Below are 18,934 nucleotides of genomic sequence, written 5' to 3' on the forward strand. Positions count from 1 at the left end.
AAACATGACCAAGACACAAAACTAAAATAATTCATTATTGTTCTTGCAAATCATTTCAGTTCTTCAATTTTTCATTGCATTTTCCCCCCTTTCTTCCTTTTTCAGTCATTCACTTAATTCATGTATTCATGGTTTTTACAATATTTTCAAATTTTTGAGGACAAGCGTGTTAGTTATTCTGTACCATCAAATAATATTTTCATTTTAGAACACATCAAACCTTTATTTTTAAGAATTTTAAGTTTGAGAAAAGCATATTTTGCTATTATTAAAGAAAATGCTAAATTCCCTTTTAATACTAATAATTAGAGATTTATATTTTCACTAGGAGATTATAAAGTTTTAAAGTTTTCTACTACATTTAATGTGTTCTAGTCAAGTCTCTCTCCACTGTCTTTTTTCTTTTTTTTTCTTTCTTTTTTTTTTGTAGAAACACCATAAAGGAAAATGTAACTCAGCGATCTGTGCCTCACCTTTGAAATTCATGAACTCCTAGGAAAACAGATCCACTTCTGCCCTAAATGTTGATGCAGTACTGTTAAGAATGGAAGATTCCAGGGCTTCCCTGGTGGTGCAGTGGTTAAGAATCCTCCTGCCAATGCAGGGAACACGACACACACAGTTCGAGCCCTGGTCCGAGAAGATCCGACGTGCCGTGAAGCAACTAAGCCCGTGAGCCACAACTACTGAGCCCACGTGCCACAACTACTGAAGCCCTGACACCTAGAGCCCGCGCTCTGCAACAAGAGAAGCCACTGCAGTGAGAAGCCCACGTACCACAACGAAGAGTAGCCTCCACTCGCCACAACTAGAGAAAGACTGTGCACAGCAATGAAGACCCAACACAGTCAAAAAAAAAAAAAAAAAAAAAGAATGGAAGATTCCAGAGGGAACTTCAGATTCCGGGGCACAGGGTTTCCTTCTGAAGACCTGGGCCCTGTATCTGACTTGTCTGCAGGATTTCTCAGAGATGGGCTCATCCCAATTCCTGTCCAAAGGTGGTCAGTTGTCAGAAAGGAACCTCTGAAAACCTACCACCTGCTGAGCTGAAGTGTGCATCTCACGAAAGTCAATATTTTCAGCTTCCCTTTGTCCTGAATGTGTATAAAGGGCTTTCAAGTATTTATCCCTTTTATTGTGAGTATTGGCAGAGAAAAATAGCTTTCATCTTTGATCCTTTTGCAGAGAGCAAAAATGTAGAAGCACGGATAACTTATTTTAGACTTCACTAGATCCTTTCTTTAGGTTATTATATTAAAAACCCCAAATAGAAATGCAATGACAAAAAATGAAACTACACTATATTAGTGTCAAGGTCACGTTTCTTTGAACCTAGTAGTTTAATTAACTTTGTTCTTAATGATGAGGTGCACATCAACTTAGCTTAGATGATAGAGTCTCCTGATGTGAAGAGGTAGTCAATCAAATCAGAAGAGGGTAACTAAAACCTTGGAACTTGAAACTATGGATAAGGGGGGACTTCTGTACACTGTATTTTAACCTCATGAGACTATTATTATTGTTTTATACAATCCATTTTTGTTATTGTCATTTAGACAAAGTGCATTTAGATTTACCAACATTTTAACACTTTTTGTTATTTGTTATTCCTTCTTGAGCTGAGTTCACACTCCCAAGTAGACTGTGTCCCCATTTCCTCAGAGCAGAGTTTATTAGGTCAACAATTTGTGATAGTGATATAGTTATTGACCAGAGATTTGAGTCCAGGAAGTGGGGTTTGGCAGCTGTATATACTCAAGGTGATTCTTTAGAACCACAGTGGGCTCGTTGGATCCTGTTAACAGCTGGTATAACAACTAGGGATGAATGAATGAATGAATGAATGAAAGATGAGTGGTTGATATTCTTGTACACATACCCTGCCACTGGATGTAGTAGAAAGAACTAAACTTGTATAGTTTCCAGTTCCAACCAACATCATCTGTTACTAGCTGTTTGTTGCCTTGGACTAGTCAGGTAACCTCTCTTGAACCTGATTACTTATGGTATAAATTGTATAACATTGCTTACTTTCTACCTAACAGGGCCCATTGTAAGCATCAAATGACACAAAGTATAAAGAGAAAGCTTTTTTAATTGTAAAGGGGGGGGTGGGCAAAGGAGGAGTCCACTGTTAGTCTCCAGGTTACAATAATAAATGCCTATAAAAATAACAGTTTTAGTGAGAATCCAGGAGGAAATACATATAAGTGCTATATAATAACACTCACCTCATAGGGAGGATAAACTTTGATAATACATCTAAACTTGATAAGTGCTCGCTAAACATTAGTTATCTCTACTATTATTACTGCTTTTTTATGAGAAAATGAAGCTTGGAGAGTGTTAGTAACTCATCAACATCTCATAGCTAGTTAGTGGCTGATATTAGCCTCCAAACTCCAAGTCCAGTCTGATTTCAAAATGAAGCCTGTTCTTCTAACCATTTGATTATAAGGGAATCCCTTTAAGATTACTATTTTCTTTAAGCTTGGGAATAGACTATATCCTACATGATAGAACACAAAGATGGTACTCAGGTCATTGAAAATGAAACTTTTTACACTACATACGGCATGAGTCCATTAACTAGTTCGGTGTTTCAGGGAGATTAAACAGAGAACTTGTCGACAGGTGGGCAAGACCTTCCCCTTCCTAAACGTCACCGCCAGGAAGCTGGGGGCTGGGACAGTCTCCCCGCGGGGCGCATGCGCACAGCCCTCGGGGGGGGGCGGGGCTTGCAGGGGAGCGGGCGGGAGGTTTGAAACCCGGAGGCAGAGCGGCAGGCGGCTGGGCTGCTCCTGAGAGTCGGGCTCGCCCACTCCCGCCAGGATTCATCCGCTCCGGGATTTGCGGGCCGCAGAGCTCGAGGAGGCGGCCAGGCAACAGGGACGCCCCCCCCCCCGGCGGGAATCGAAGATCCGGGGCCCCGTGCGGATATCGGAGGCCCGGGGTCCCCGCGCGTGACCTGACCCGCAGTGTAGACCTGCGGGGCATGCGAGTCTGGGCGAGAAGAGCCTGTCTCCACTTCTCGCGAGGGTGGGCCTTATTCCCCCACCGCGGCCTTCCATCGGCGGCTTAGAAAACGCGGAGCAACGGATTTCCGCGCAGCAGGAGCTGAGCGGCGCGCGCCCGCGCTGCGCATGCTCAGTGCCGCCGCTCCGTCAGGCTCGCGGCTCAGCAGCGGCGAGCTCCCCGCCGCCCCTCATGGCGGCCCCCGAGACCCTTGGGGGCCCCGTCCTGAAAGGTGAGCGGGTGGGGGTCGAGCCGGCTTAAGGACGGGTACCGGGGTCGGGAGGCGCTGGGACCGGGCTCGCGGGACGCGCGGGGCCCGCAACCCGGCCCTCCCGGAAGTCGGCCCGGGGGCTGGGGGGCTGTCCCCGGCCTCGGCGCCGGGACCACCCGTGTGGAGTGGGGTGTGTCTCCGAGCCCAGTGCCGGGGTCGCCCCACGTGGGTTCGGTCCGGTGGGGCCGGCGGTGCGGAGGCGCGGCGGGGTGGGAGACGTGGGTGGATTTGATTTTCACCGTTTTCTGGGTTCTGGCGTCTTTGGCCAGGTGGGTTTGGGGGGAGGGCAGTAGTGATATCTGGGGGAGAAAGGGTAGCGCCCCTCGCGTGCATCTGTCAGTGTTGGCGTCTCGACCGCTGAGTGAGCAATCACCGCCTCTAGGCACACGTGGACAGCATCAGGGTCGGAGCGGCGCGAGTCAACTGCGCTCCCTGCCCCTTGGATCCTGCCTGCTGCTTGTTTTATGTAGGGCTTGCCAGTGAAGAACGCTTTTTGCCTTTTTTACATGGCTGGGGGCGGGGGAGCAGAAGACGGGAGGACAGATGAAAATTAATCAAACCCAGACTGCCTTGTTCATAAAGTTTTGTTGGAACACAGCTATGCTTGCCCATTAATGTGTTGTCTTTGGCTGCTTTTGTGCGACAGCCATGAAGTTGAGTGGCTATATGGCCCTCAGAGCCTCAGGTGTTTGCTCTCTGGCTCTTTACAGAAAACAGGCTCTTGCACTAGAAGAAGTTAGGCTTTGGTTTTAGGAATTTGGGAAGACCATCCAGTTGAGAATGTAAACGGTGACGTGTGTATGGGTAAAGTTGTTTTCCCCTTGAAATTTTAAAAACTCTAATAGCACTAATATTATTTTGAATAGGCTTTTAACAGAAGAAATGTAAAACTTACATTTGAATGTAAATAGAACAAGAGAAAAATATCGAAATCCTTGGGCGAGGTATGCTGGAATATCAGGTATATTTCACACTAGTATCTGTTTATTTTCAGATGTTGTGGCGTATGTAGAAGTGTGGTCAGCCAGTGGAACAGAAAATTATTCAAAGACATTTACAAATCAACTTGCGGACATGGGGGCAAAGGTAGGAAATTCATTTTACCAGTGCCGCATCTGACAGCCCTCTGAAACATACGGAGATCTACTTGCATTTTCTTATTTTGAGAGTTTTGACTTAGAACACGAAGGACAAAGAAGACAGTGGGTAAATGGCAGGAGGAGGAAGAAAGCCATGGTATGAAGAATTGAGAACATTTGGGCTTGTACGTGATGGGAGAGGAGAGCTTGAGGATAAAAATATTGGTCCTGCCATTGGCTGCGTGATGCTGTTGATGCAAGTGCGGGATACAGGAAAAGGAGCTGTTCTTTAATGGAAACGTTGTGGATTTGGGGTATACTGGAAGTATCTGATAGACATTTGGATGTACAGATCCGGAGCTTGAGATTTTCAGAGCTAGAGATAGTGGTTTAGGCGTCAAGGCCTTAAGGGTCAGGTGAAGCCACTGGTGTGGTGACGACCCAGGTGGTTAGCATGAAAAGTGGTGCAGATGGAGCCTATTTAGTATTTCAAGGGCTGGTGGTGGGAGCCATGGAACCAGGCGGAGAAGGATGCCAGGAGAATCCAGAAAACAAGCCTGGAAGTTGGAGGAGGGACGGGCTTCAAAGATGGAATTTTAAAACACTGTAGAATCTTAAGAAAAGTTAAGATTGGGAAGTATTCAGGCTTGAGAACTGTAAGGTCAGTGTTGGGTGTATCGCAGTTTTCAGGGAACTGGGTGAAGCGGGTGGAAATTAGCCCGGGAATCATGGAGACCTGAGGAATGGAGATGGTGAAGGCAGACGCTCTCTGAGTGAGTTCAGCTGTGAACAGAGTTTATTTGTGTGTGTGTGTACGTTGGGATTTGGGGGAGGGTGGCCGATAGGCTGGCGAAGGGAGAGATTAATATGGTAGCAGGGCAGGGATTAGGGTGAAGCAAGGACATCAGGGAAACTGCAAGGCGGCATTCACCGTCAGGCAGAGCGTGTGTGCTCCCGAATTTCCTTTGATTTGCCCTGGTCCCTGCCCTGATGAGACCGGATGTAAAGGCCAAGAGCAGATTAGGGTGGAGGACAGTCAGAATGCAGGGCGGGGCTTGCTTGTGAACCTGAGAAGACACCTTTTTTCTGACACTGGAAGGTAGGAATCCGGGAGAGTTTCCACCTGATGATACCGACCGCAGACTTGGGCTACACGTGTTATTGTGGCTGAGAAAAAAAACCGTGAAACACAGGAATTGGCAAAATGGCTTTTGAGAGTAGTATTAAGGTCTTAGGTCTCTTGAATCTTTTTTTTTTCGCCTTTAGAAAATTTTCAAATAGAAAAATTGAAAGAATAGTGCAGTGAACATAGATCCAGCAATTAACATCTTTACATACTTGCTTTGACTCTGTCTTTCTAAACAGTATATTTATATGTGTATTTTTTTCCTCAGCTATTTGGAAGTAGGTTGCAGGTAGCATAATTTGCCCCTGAGTATATTTCGTCTGCATCTTTAAGAACAAGGACACTTCTGTGTGATGGAAGACTGTTGTCACATCTGAGAAAACTATCGGTGATTTCCTAGCATTTTTCTGCAGTAGTTGAATCAGTTTATCATTCTGCCAGCATATAAAAGCTCCGCTGCTGTATCTGCTTGGTTAGGTCTGTCTTTACCTTCAGTCATCCCGGTGCATTTCTGGGCATAGCATGCTGGTTTAAATTTGCATTTTCCTGCACATCTTCACATATTTACTTTGAAAACCCTGTTCAAGTCTCCAGCTCATATTTCCATTGGGTTTTTCTTTTTCTTCTTGATTTGTAAGCATTCTCTGTATTTCTCCGTTGACCCTTTTGTCAGCCATGTGAATTGCAGTATTTTCTGTCACTCTGTGGCTTACCTTTTCACCTTCTTAACGGTGTCTTTTGATGATAATTGTAAAGTAGTTTATTCTCTATGGTGAGCTTTTGTGTGTGTATCTTGTTTTAAAAAATTTGTTTCTCCACCGAGGTTATGAGGATTTTTCTCCTCTGTTATTTTCCAGAAGCTTTATCATTTTGCCTTTCACATTTAGATTTAAATTTTTGCGTATGGTGTGAAGTAGTTTCATTTTTTCCCATGTGGGTGGTCATTCATCTCAACACTCCTGATTGAAAAGACTGTCCTTTAGCCAGGCTACACAGTAACACCTTTGTCATCAGTCAGGTAACCATGTTTCTGTGTCCATATAGTCTGTTCTCACGACAAACCACCCTGTCTTAATTACTCTTTATCATAACTCTTCATAAGTCTTCCCCTTGTTCTTCAAGGTGTCCTGGCTATTCTTAGCCTTTTGCCTTTCCAAATACATTTTAGAGTCAGTTTATCCGTTTACAACATAAAGCTTTTTTGGGATTTTGATTGGTATTGGATTGATAACAACAGACTAGTACGGAGAGAACTGACATTTTTATAAAATGGAATCTTCTAACCCGTGAACATGATGTATGCCTTTGTTGATTTGGGTTTCTTTTTTTTCAGTAATGTTTTATAATTTTCTCCGGTTGTTTTTGATGCTGTCATAAATGGTATCTTTTGAATTCTTTTTTCTAACTGCCACTGTTATATAGAAATAGTTCATTTTTTCATAATCACCTTGTGTCCAGAAAACGGTAAGTTTTCTCAGTGAGTTTCTCACAAACTCATTTATGAATTCTGTGGCGTTTTGGGGATGTTAACAGTGTGCACAATTGAACCTTATGTGCAAAGGACTGTTTTATTTCTGTTCTTTCTAATCCTAACACTTTTTATTTCCTTTTCTTGCCATCCTGCACTGGCTGGGGCCAGTTGAATAGAATGGAGATACCAGGCATCCTCATCTGGATCCTCTTCTCAATGGAAAGCTTTTAGCATTTCCCATCATGCAGTTCTGTACCAACTTTCAGATCCTAATTTACTATGAATTTTCCTCATGAATAAACTTTTTAACTTTAATGCGTTTTTGGCATATATTGAGATGGTTGTGATTTTTCTCTTTTACTTTGTTAATGTAGTAAATAATAATGATTGAATTTTTGTTGTTAACCAACTTTGCAGTCCTGGAATAAACTCAAGTGGTAGGAATGTATTATCCTTTTTATACTTTGATACTCTTTGCTAATTATTTTGTTGCTTATTTTTTTGCAAATGCAGTGTCACAGGAGTGACACTGGCTTGTACTTAAGAAACTGTGCAAATAGTATAACAGTACTTTAACTTTAGTTTTCTGCATTTTGTCTGCAGGTTTCAAAAACTTTCAACAAACAAGTAACTCACGTCGTGTTCAAAGACGGGTACCAGAGCACCTGGGCCAAAGCGCAGAAGAGAGGCGTGAAGCTCGTCTCAGTGCTCTGGGTTGAAAAGTAAGTCGTTTCTTTTGTTTTTTTACCCTTAAGTTACCTAGTATTGGTAGAGTGTGGAGGTATTTTGCATGAATCACAGAACCAGATAAAGTTTGATTGCCATCTTTTCTCTGCCTCTTACTAGGGTCTTTTAACATCCTCAGTTTCCTGAGTCGCAAGACGGGTGTGGTATAACTCCTAGCCTGCCCAGAGGCCCTGAGAACGGGGTATGTGTGGTGTATTCAGGAAAAAATAAGGAAGCAGATTGTGCTAGTCTGCTAGGGCAGCTGTAACAGAATGCCACAGACTGCAGACTTAAACAGCAGAAATTTATTTCTCACCGTTCTGGAGGCTAGGAGTCCAAGATGAAGGTGTCCACAGGGTTGGTTTCTTATGAGGCCTCCCCTTGGCTTGCTGATGGCCATCTTATTTCTGTGTCTTCACCTGGTCTGCGTGTTTCTTTGCCCTCATCTCCTCTTCTTATAAGGACACGAGTCCCACTGGGTTAGGGCCCACCCCAGTGACTCATTTAACCTTCACTGTCTCTTTAAAGGCCCCATTTCCAACTACAGTCACGTCCTATGGTACTGGGGGGTTAGGACTTCATGTGAACTTGAGGGACACAATTGAGCCCATACAGGAGTGGTCGAGAGGAAGCTTAGGAGGAGGTTGAGGTCAGGGGTAGTGGGGTTTCAGATGATATAAATCGAGTTCCCTGAAATCCAGATGTAAAGGAGTCATACTGCTGCTTTTCTAGAAAACTAGAGTGAGTTTACATGAAAGCAGTGATGTAAAATATAAGGAAGGCATAGACTTTGGCTGTTGATGTGTAAAGCTGCTCTAGAAGAATAAAGGCTATTAATTTAAAAACTTTAACAGTAAGGCATGGCCATTGATTCCATTTCTTTATCTTCTGTGGCCTGGGCAGTTTTGAAAACTCCAGCCTCACCTTTTTGTTTAAAATGAGATGTTCTTCATTTTGGATGTGATCTGTGCCCCGTGTTTAGACCCAGGTTATGGTTTCCCACCCAGAAGGCTCCATGAGTGAGGTGTGCCTACCCAGAGACCTGCAGTGTTCATCCGCATCTTAATTTTGGTCACCTGGCAAGGTGTTTGCTGCTTTTTCCACTGTGTAATGGCTGTTGTTTCCCTTGAGACTGATAAGCTACCTGTGGGAAGGCAATTTAAGATCATGCAGACCTGCTCCCCCTACCCCCCAGGTGTAGCGTCGGTGATGGTTCTTGCCTGAACCAACCTTAACTCTGAATCTTACAAGACGACTCTTTTCCAAGTTCAGCACTTCCTCCTGTTTCCCCCGGCTGTGCCCAGCTGTGTACCGTAGTAAAGAGCGTGCTCTTCTCCCACACTGATTGGTTAACTGATAGTGTCACCTGCCGGGTTCCTGTACTTTTCAGTGGCTTGTAGTTCACTCCTGTCTGTTTGGTGCTCAGATCGTTCAGTTTTGGGTAGAGGGAGCCCCTTCAGCTGATTCTTGTGTCACCGTGACGTGTCCCGTCTGACACCTTGTACCTGCTCTACCCCAGCCATGGCGCCAGCCATTTCTGCAAAGACCGTGATTCCTTTGAGTGGGGAATAGTATCAGAGACTAAGATGTGGTGCTGGTGGGCTCGCGGCCAGGGAGTATCACGGCTTCTTGGCCTTTCGAGCAAAGGTGGGAAATATATTTGTTCCTTTCTTCCCTTTTCCTTCCCTACTTTGGATTATTTGATCTTTTAGTTTTTAAACTAAAACTCTTTCCATTCTCTTTTTTATTTTTAGTGATTGCTTTAGGGATTACAAAATGGATCCTTAACTTCTGAGTCTACTTAGACTTAACATTGTACCACTTCACATAAAGTGTAGAATCCTGGTAATTCTGCCCTGCCATCCTTTGTGTTACTGTTGTCATATGTATCACATCTGTATGCATATGCACATCTGTATGACAGTGTTGTCATTGTGCTTTCAACAGTTGTCTGTATTTTAAGTAAACTAAGAGAAAAAATTCTCTCGTATTTATCTGTGTATTTATGCTTGCTCTTCATTTCTGAGGATCTGAGTGTCTTCTGATCTTATTTCCTTTCAGTGTGAATTATTATGTTTGGTATTTCTTCTTTTTTTTAATTAAGATAAAGTCCACATACCGTAAAACTCACCCTTTGAGTGTATAGTTCAGTGGTTTTTAATATATTCTGTTCACAAAGATTTGTAGCAGTTTCCACCGCCTAATTCAGGAACATTTGTGTCACTCCAAAATAAGCTCCATAGCCATTAGCAGTCACTCCCCATTGTCCCCTCAGCCCCACCCCCTGGCAACCACTAATCTACGCTTTGTCTCTCTGAATTTGCTTATTCTGGACATTTCATGTAAGTGTAATCGTACGATATGTGGCTATTTATGTTCAGCTTCTTTCACTTGGCATATGTTTTAGAGGTTCATTCGTGTTGTAGCCTGTGTCAGTACTTTATTCCTTTGAGTGGCTGCATTATAAGGATGTACCATGTTTTGCTTATCTTCAGCAGGTGGACCTTTGGGTTATTTGCACTTTTTAGCTATTGAGAGTAATGCTGCTATGAACATTTGTGTACACGTTTTTGTGTGAATATATACTTGCAATCCTCTTGGATATATATGCACCTAGGAATGAAATTGATGAGTCGCATGGACACTGCTTGTTTAGCTTTTTGAGGAACTGCCAAACTACTTTTTGGATTGGATGCATCGTTTTACATTCCCACCAGTAATGTATGAGGGTTTTTATCCCTCTTTCATGTTTACAGGCATTGTCGTGAATGTGAAGTGGTATCTCACTGTAGTTTTGAATTGTATTTCCTTAATGAGCAGAGATGTTGAGCCGCTTCTCGTGGTTTTACTGGCTTTTTGCATATCTGGAGAAATGTCTATTCAAATACTTCTTCCATTTTTTTTAAACTGGGTTATTTTTCTTGTTGAGTTGTAAGAGCTCTTTATCCTGGATATAATACCCTTATCAGATACAATATTTACAGACATTTTCTCCCTTTCTGTGGGTTATTTTTTCACTTTCTTGTTGATATCCTTTGAAGCACAGAAGTTTTAAAATTTTTCTTAAGTCCATTGTGTGTATTTTTTTCTTTTGTTGCTTGTGTTTTAAATGTCACATCTTAGAAATCACTGCCTAATCCCAGGATGTAAAGATGTACACCTATGCTTTCTTCTCAGTATTATAGTTTTATCCTTACATTTAGGTCTGCAGTTATACTTGAGTTAATTTTTGCACATGGTGTGAGGTAAGGCTTCACCTTCACTGTTTTGCATGTGGTTGTCCAGTTTTCCCAGCACTGTTTGTTGAATAGACTGTTGTTTCCCCATTCAGTTGTCTTGGTACCCTTGCTGAAAATTAATTGACCATAGATACATGGGTTTATATCTGGATTCTCAATTCTGTTTCATTGATCTGTGTGTATCTTTATGCCAGCACCACCGTCTTGATTCCTGTAGCTTTACCGTAAGCTTTGAAGTTGGGAAGTGTGGCTTCTCCAATTTTGATTTTTCAAGATTGGTTGCCTCTTCCAATTCCCTTGCATTTCTGTATGAATTTTAGGATTAGCTTCAACTTCAGGGAGAAGCAAAGGGCAACTAATATTTGATAGAGATTGCATTGAGTCTTTAATTAGGTAGGTGTTGCCATCTTAACAGTATTTAATCTTGCAATCCATGGCCATTGGATGTGTTTTCATTTTTTTGGCTGTCTGATATCTTTCAGTGATGCCTTGTAGTTTTCAGGGTGCAAACCTTACACCTCTTAGGTTAAATTTATTCATAATTTTTTTTTCTTTTTGATGCTATTATAAATGGAATTGTTTCATTGTTTAGTTGTTAAAATATAGAAATGTAACTGACTTTTGTGTGTTGATCTTGTATTCTGCAAGTTTTCTGAACTTGTTTATTAGCTCAAAGTGTTTTTGTGATTTCCTTGGGATTTTCTGTATACAGTGTTGTGTAATCTGTATATAGAGATAGCTTTACTTCTTCCTTTCTAATCTGGATGCCGTATATTTCCTTTTCTTTTCTAATTGCCCGAACCCTAATCTCCAGCACGATGTTGGATAGAAGTGGTGAGAGTAACCATCCTTGTCTTGCTCCCAGTCTTCGGAGAAAAGCTTTCTGTGTTTCTCTATTAAGTGAGATGTTAACTTTGGATTTTTTTTTTTTTATAGATGCCCTTTGTCAGGTTGAGGAAGTTTCCTTCTATTCCTAGTTTTTTTTTGTTTGTTTCGGTTTGTTTGTTTATCATTAAAGGATGTTGGATTTTGTCAAATTCTCTTTCTGCAATTATTGAAATATTCATGTGGGTATTTTTTCATTCATTCCATTAATGTGGTGTATTAGATTGATTGATTTTATATGGTGAACCAATCTTGCATTCCTTGGATAAATCCTGCTTGGTTATGTTGTATACGCTTGTTTTTAATTGCTGGATCAATTTGCTAGTACTTTTATTTTTGCATCTGTATTCATAAGGGATATTGGTCAATACTTGTGATGACTTTTTCTGGTTTTGGTGTCAGGCAGTATTGGCATCATAGAATGAGTTGGGATGTGTTCTTCTGTCTTTTGAAGTTTGTAAGAATTGATGTTAATTCTTCAAGCATTTGGTAGAACTTCAGTGAAGCCATCAGGGCCTGGGCTTGTTTTTGTGGGAAGGTTATTGGTTACTAATTCAATCTCTTGTTATAGGTTTATTCACATTTTCTATTTCTTGAGTCAGTTTGAGTAGTTTGTGTCTTTCTAGGATGTGTTCACTTCATCTAGGTTGTCTAATTTGTTGGCATGTACTCGTTTGTAGTATTCTGTAATAATCCTTTTTATTTTGATAAGGTCAGTAGTGACCTTAAAAAAAAACCAAAATCATTCTTGATTTTAGTAATCACTTCTTTTTGTCTTGATCAGTCTAAGCTAAAGGCTTGTCAATTTCACTGATCTTGTCAAAGAACCAACTTTTGGTTTGTTGATGTTTCTCCATTGTTTTTCTGTACTTTTTAAATTTCCACTATAATTATTATTTCCTTCTTTCTGCTTGTTTTGGGTTCAGTTTGCTCTTAGTTCTTTAGGTAGAGCATTAGATTATTCATTTGAAATCTTTAGTCTTTTTTAATATGTGTTTATAGTTATAAATTTCCTTCTAAGCACTGCTCTAGCTGCATCTCTTGAAATTTGGTATATTATATTTTTGTTTTCAATTATTTCAAAGTATTTACCATTTTTTCTTGTGATTTCTTCTTTGACCCATTCGTTATTTTGTAGCTTCTTGTTTAATTTCTACATATTTGTGAGCCTTCCAAAGTTCATTCTGTTTTTGGTATCTAATTTCATTCTGTTATGGGTAGAAAACATATTTTATATTATTTCAGTTCTTTTTTTTAAAGTAGTTGAGACTTGTTTTTATGCCCTAACATTTGATCTGGCCCAGAGAATGTTGTATGTGTACTTGATACGAATGTGTATTCATTCTGTTGTTGTGGATGGAATGTTCCATATATAGATGTCTGTTAGATCTAGTTGGTTTATACTGTTTTCTAAGTTTCTTGTTTGTTTCTTGATCTGTTTAGTGCTATTTTAAAAATATATTTATTTATTTATGGCTTCATTAGGTCTTCGTTGCTGCACGTGGGCTTTCTCTAAGTTTCTTGTTTGTTTCTTGATCTGTTTAGTTCTATTTTTTAAAAAATATATTTATTTATTTATTTTTGGCTTCATTAGGTCTTCGTTGCTGCATGCGGGCTTTCTCTAGTTGCGGCGAGCGGGGGCTACTCTTCATTGCGGTGCACAGGCTTCTCATTGCGGTGGCTTCTCTTGTTGTGGAGCATGGGCTCTAGGTGCATGGGCTTCAGTAGTTGTGGCTCGTGGGCTCTAGAGCGCAGGCTCAGTAGTTGTGACGCACGGGCTTAGTTGCTCCGCGCCTGTGGGATCTTCCCTGACCAGGGCTCAAGCCCGTGTCCCCTGCCTTGGCAGGCGGATTCTTAACCACTGCGCCACCAGGGAAGTCCCATTTCTATCCGTTACTAATTGGGGTATTGAAGTCTCCAAATGTTAATGTTAAATTGTTTATTTCTCCCTTCAGTTCTGGCAGTCTAGCATTTCTTTTAATCAGATGACAGTAGGTTTCCATGGTTTTCTCCATCTGAAAATGTCCTTATTCCACCATCATTTGTGAATAGTATTCTCAGTGGATATAGAATTCCAGGGTGACAGTTTTTTTTTTTTTCCCCCCAACTGCTTAAAGGTGTTTTCCCAGAGTCTTCTGTCCTCTGGTATCTCATGAGAAGCCTGTAGTCTTTCAAATAATTTCTGCGTTGTAAGTAATGTGTCCTTTATCTCTGGCTTCTTTCAAGTTTTTCTCCTTATCTTTGGTTTTCAGAAGTTTCAGTGTCTAAGTGTGGTGTTTTTTAACTTATTCTGTTAAGATTTTGCTGAGTTTTTTAATGTATGAGGTTATACATCTTTTTTCCAAAAACATGATTAGTTTGGGCCGTTGTTTCTTCAAATATCTTTCCTGCCTGTTTTTCTGGTACTACTCTAGCTGCATATCAGGAGTTGGCCAAGTTTTTCTGTAAAGGGGCAGGCAGTAAATATTTTAGGCTTTGTGGGCCGCATAGTCTTTATTCAGCTGCTCCCTGCCCTGGTGTGGAAAGAACCCTGGAGAAGAACAAACAAATGGGTGTGGCTGTGTTGCAGTAAAACTTTATTATAAAACGTTGTGGTGGGCCGGGTGGCCTGCGGGCCATGGTTTGCCACTCCCTTCTGTGTGATAAAGTTTTTGAAATTTTCCCACTTGTCCCTAATGCCCTGGTTTTTGTTTATTGTTTTTCAGTCATCTTTTTTCTCTCCAAGTTGATCTTTCTTCAATTTCATTGACTCTTTTCCATCAATTCCGTTCTGTTATTAAGTCCATTAATTAGATGTATTTCAGATATTTTTCAGTTCTGACATTTCCCCTTGGTTCTTTTTTGTGTTTATATGTTTTGTTTTTCAGCTGAGATTGCCTGTCTTTGCTTTCTCTGTTTTTCATTAAAAGTGTATCTTCCATTCCCTGGTGGAGGATAGTTACAGCCATTCCTTGTCTGGTCGTTTCAGCATCTTGAGGTTGGTGGCTGTTGATTGTTTTTTCCTTGAGAATGTGTCACATTTTCCTGACTCTTCCGTAAAACAACTTTGGGTTGTATTTTGGGCATTGTAAATGTTATATAGAGTCTGGTTTCTCTTCTGTTACGCCAAAGGGTATTGACTTTGTTTTAGCAAAAGCAGTTGAATTGTTTAGCTGTAAACTGTGCACTGTCATTTTACAGCCTGTGCTGGGCATTGCTTGGATTTGTTCCGTTCAAGCCTTAGCTGCAGGCATATTTGTTTGCCCCATGGACATTGGATCAGGGGTCAGCCAGGGACTTGGACTTCATGCTCAGAATCTGAGGTGCCCCTTCTCTGGTTTTTTGCTTCCTGGATCCTTGCATCATTTCCTGGTGGCCTTAGCTGCCCAGGCTCTTTATCCCCAGTTCCTTTGGCCAAGACAGCAGCTGCCCATCACTACCACTGCCATAGAAACTGTCATGTTTTACTTCAGGGTAAAGCCCCAGAAACTGTGGTAAAGCCCCAGATTTTTTTTTTTGCTTCCTTTCAAAATTTGCTTGTTTTTGTTTTTCCCTAGCCTCCAAAGTCTTCTGGTAGTTGGAGGGTTTTTTTGATATTTCCAGAATGTGTGGCTTATAGTTTATAGTGTATTTATTTGTGGGAGATTTGGTTTGTTAGGAATAAATACAGTGGAACTTAGTATGTTCTTTTTGAAGCATCTGGTGCCAGTCTAATTTTTTTCTCCTTGTAAATTATTCTTTCTGCTTGGGGGCTGTAAGGATTTGTTTTTTTTCTTTTAAAGTTTAATGGTCTTTTCTTACTGTGTCTCTAATTGATCCAGTTGATCATTCTAATTCTAGATTGGCCTTTTCAAGAGATTCAGGTCTTTATTTCTGAAAATTTTTCTTGGATGATTTAAGTATTATTCTGTTCCATTGCTTTGCTTTTCTTCTTCAAGGGCTTAAATTATATGTATGTTGGTCCTCCTTTACTTGCTTTTTATTTCAACCATTTTGGCTCTGCTTCCTTCTCCTCCTGCTTCACCCTGTTTTGGCCTCAGCTCCTTCATATGTGTCCCATTTCAGGGTCACCTTCCCTGAAGTGCTCTCTGTCTCCTCCCATCTATAGTAGAGCCCCCTTTGTTACTCTCTTTTGTGCTGGTATAGCTTATTCGTTCATTTGTGTGTCTGTCTACCTACCACATCATGCATTTTGGTCTTTCCATTATGAAGTAAACTGTACGCACAACCTCCGTGTTTGTCGTCTTCTGTAGTTGTGTTTCCACTAAGCACCTAACACATAGTAGGTGCTCCGGAAGTATTTGTCCCAACAACTGATGAACAGAGGAGATATCAGAGCTACAAGTAAAAGGTTGTATGGATACGTGGGTACAGAAAAATAGACCTTTACTGAAAGCTTGAAGTTAATGGAGAAGCTTGGACGAACATGTAACCAGACAGCTGGGCACTCCTGTCCTGAAGTGAGGCCTCCAGCCAGTCCTGACATGGAACCTCTCACCAACAGTTTTTCTCCTGCTATCCTGTTCCTTTGCTGGTCTGTTCCCTAATTTCCTTCCCCTCTACCCCCTTTCTCATCTCTGCCACTGCTTAGCTCAAGGGGCGCATAGAAACTACAAAATAACTGTAACTGTACCTGAAGGCAATCTCCTAAGGTCTCTTTAAAAGTGAATTTAATCACATTTTTAATACAAATTCTTTTCTTTCTTGTTTATTATTATTTGTTGTAACACAATCAGATTTTAACTATTATATACAATTAATTACTGATTTTTAGATTTCCTTCTGCTATCTTGAAAACAAACTTTCTTTTGAATTAAATATATTTATATTTAAATGTGTGCTATTTTTAAAGTGAAAAATCCCTACTTAATCTACCTTATGCCTTATCTTCCAGCACTCCCCTCAGTTGGGGGAAACCTACCATTGAGAATTTGGAGTATATAGTTACAGATTGTTTTTTACTGAGCAATCGTGCATGTATACACTCACGTTTATATATATACATCCAAGTAAATAAGTAGGTTTTTTTTTTTCATGGAACGCACATATGCTTTTTTAGTTAACAGTATAAGAGAGAACATTTTTCCATGTTTTTACGTAGAGGTGTATCTTGATTTTTAAAACATATATTGGTCTTTTGTAATAGATACCCAGTAATTTATGTAACCTATCTCCTATTAATGAGTATGAAGTTTTCCATTTCTTCTTTTTCTTTCCAATCAGAAATAGAGCAACATTGAACCTTTGTGTACATTACTTTCTTGCAGAGGTATAAGTCTTTCCATAGGTTTAAATTCCAAAAATGGACTTTTGGGTTCAGAGGGCTTACGTAGTTAAGCTTTTGATAGATGCCATCAAGTTACATTCTGGAAAGAATGTGCCAAATTCCTTTCTTTCTAGCAGTATGAGTTATCAGACTTTTTAATCTTTCCTACTTGGCAGGTGAAATGATAAAGTTGATTTCATTTGCATTGCCTTGATTTTTAGTGAGCTTGAACTTCCTTTGACAGAACTTGGAGGTAACAGCCAAGCTGACCTTTATTTTTTGTGTCATGTATCCGTTCTTCTTTCGTTAACTGCCTGTGCAGACCATTGCTCGTGTTTTCCACTGAGGATGTGAACTTTCATGAAATACATAAGGTCACTAGGTGTCACTAGAATCCCATTTTGTTGGGTTATTTCTGGGTGTGTTCTTTCTAAGAGCAGACAGCTGTAACTGCAGTTGATAAAATTCTGATGTTTTCTTTGGACACACTTTTCCATATTGAAGGGAGAAGAAATAAAGGTGAAAGGAATGAAGGTCAGCTTGACCATCACCTCTAAGTTCAGTTGGAGAAGGTTGTTGAAGTTACATTTTTTAAACAGTCACAGAGAAACAGATAACTGGGGACACAGTTCTCAGGCGACATCCCTACGTGTTTGAGAGTCCGCCCCTCACACCTGCCTTTAGTGCTTCCTAAACACAAGCATGTTTCCTTGCACAACAACAATGCGGCCGTCCACGCTGATCTCACCGGCTGTTCCAGTCACACACCTGACAGCCGTCGACTCCACCCCAGAAACCCACATTGTGTCTGGTTGTTGCATCTCCCCGTCTTTCTCCCCGTGGAGCCCTTCCTCGGCCTGCCTTCGTCTTTCCTGCCTTTGATGCTGCTGAAGGCTACAAATGGGACTGAGTCGGGGAGTGTCTGGTGTTGCCTGGTGAGATGATCCACGTTCTGTGTCTTGCAGGGATGACCTGGGACTGGTGATGGGTGTTTCCTCTCTGTGATGGTGGTGCCTTCCAGGCCGCTCCACTGGGGTGAATATGCCCCCTTGGCAATTAGTCAGTGTGGCTTTTGACGGAGGGACTTTCACACTCTGTAAATAACTCTCCCTCATCACACTGTGTGTGTCTGTACTTTATCCAGTGGGTTATAATCCATTACTGTCATTGTTCCTTTTAAGGTTTGAATTGTCCTCCATTGGCCAGTGGTAGCCTGTTCAAGTTGACTTTTGTCATTGTCATTATTTTATCATTTCTCCATCATTCCCTGAACACTTCTTTTCTCTTCTGGCACAATTTAGTCCAGGCTCAGCTTGTACGTTCTCTTTCCCGGCCCTGCATGCAGCCTTTTCTCCAAGGAGCCCTGGTTCCTTTTAGTGGAAAAATAGTACTTGAGTCCAAAATCTGGGTGGTAGGCATGCTCATTGCCAAGGGGTGCTGGTCCCACGCCTTCTTGTGGGCAGAGTTGGTGATATGTACCTGTATCGGTGCCATGCATTTGTTTCTGCAGCCATCCACGTATAGCGAGTCAGTGAGTTCCCACGGATACCTGCGATTCCAGCCCAAAGCTGCCTTTCCCGCTAGCTCATGACATGGCACTGCGAAGCGGTTTTGCGGTTTGACACACGCGGGGGAAAGGCCACTTGGGCACCAGACACGTGCTCTGCTGTCCTGGGTGCCCCCTGGTCTGCGCCGCATTTGACGCAGCACTTGGCAGGCGGAGAAGGCAGTCGTGCCCACCCCACTCGACAGGGGTCTGCACTTCGGCCCTGGCCAGGATACTTTGCTTTAAAGCCTTATTTCACTGTTGACAGAAGTATTTGTGATAGACCAAGGCACGTGTACTGGGATTTGACAAATTAAGGCGGGTCATCACA

General features: G+C 41.5%; 1 protein-coding gene across 1 annotated transcript in view; it reads left to right on the top strand.

Annotated features, from left to right (window-relative positions):
* Nucleotides 1–3,194: 3,194 nt before the first annotated feature.
* Nucleotides 3,195–18,934, top strand: part of MCPH1 (microcephalin 1) — a 230,244-nt gene continuing 214,504 nt past the window's right edge. The window contains 3 exon segments of the mRNA XM_029226314.1: nucleotides 3,195–3,247; nucleotides 4,281–4,372; nucleotides 7,566–7,684. Coding sequence (XP_029082147.1) covers nucleotides 3,208–3,247; nucleotides 4,281–4,372; nucleotides 7,566–7,684 — 251 coding nt within the window. The 5' untranslated portion in view covers nucleotides 3,195–3,207.

This window comes from Monodon monoceros, unplaced genomic scaffold (genome assembly GCF_005190385.1).
Source record: "Monodon monoceros isolate NGI ecotype Baffin Bay Population unplaced genomic scaffold, NGI_Narwhal_1 Super_Scaffold_17, whole genome shotgun sequence".
NCBI classification, from domain to species: domain Eukaryota; kingdom Metazoa; phylum Chordata; class Mammalia; order Artiodactyla; family Monodontidae; genus Monodon; species Monodon monoceros.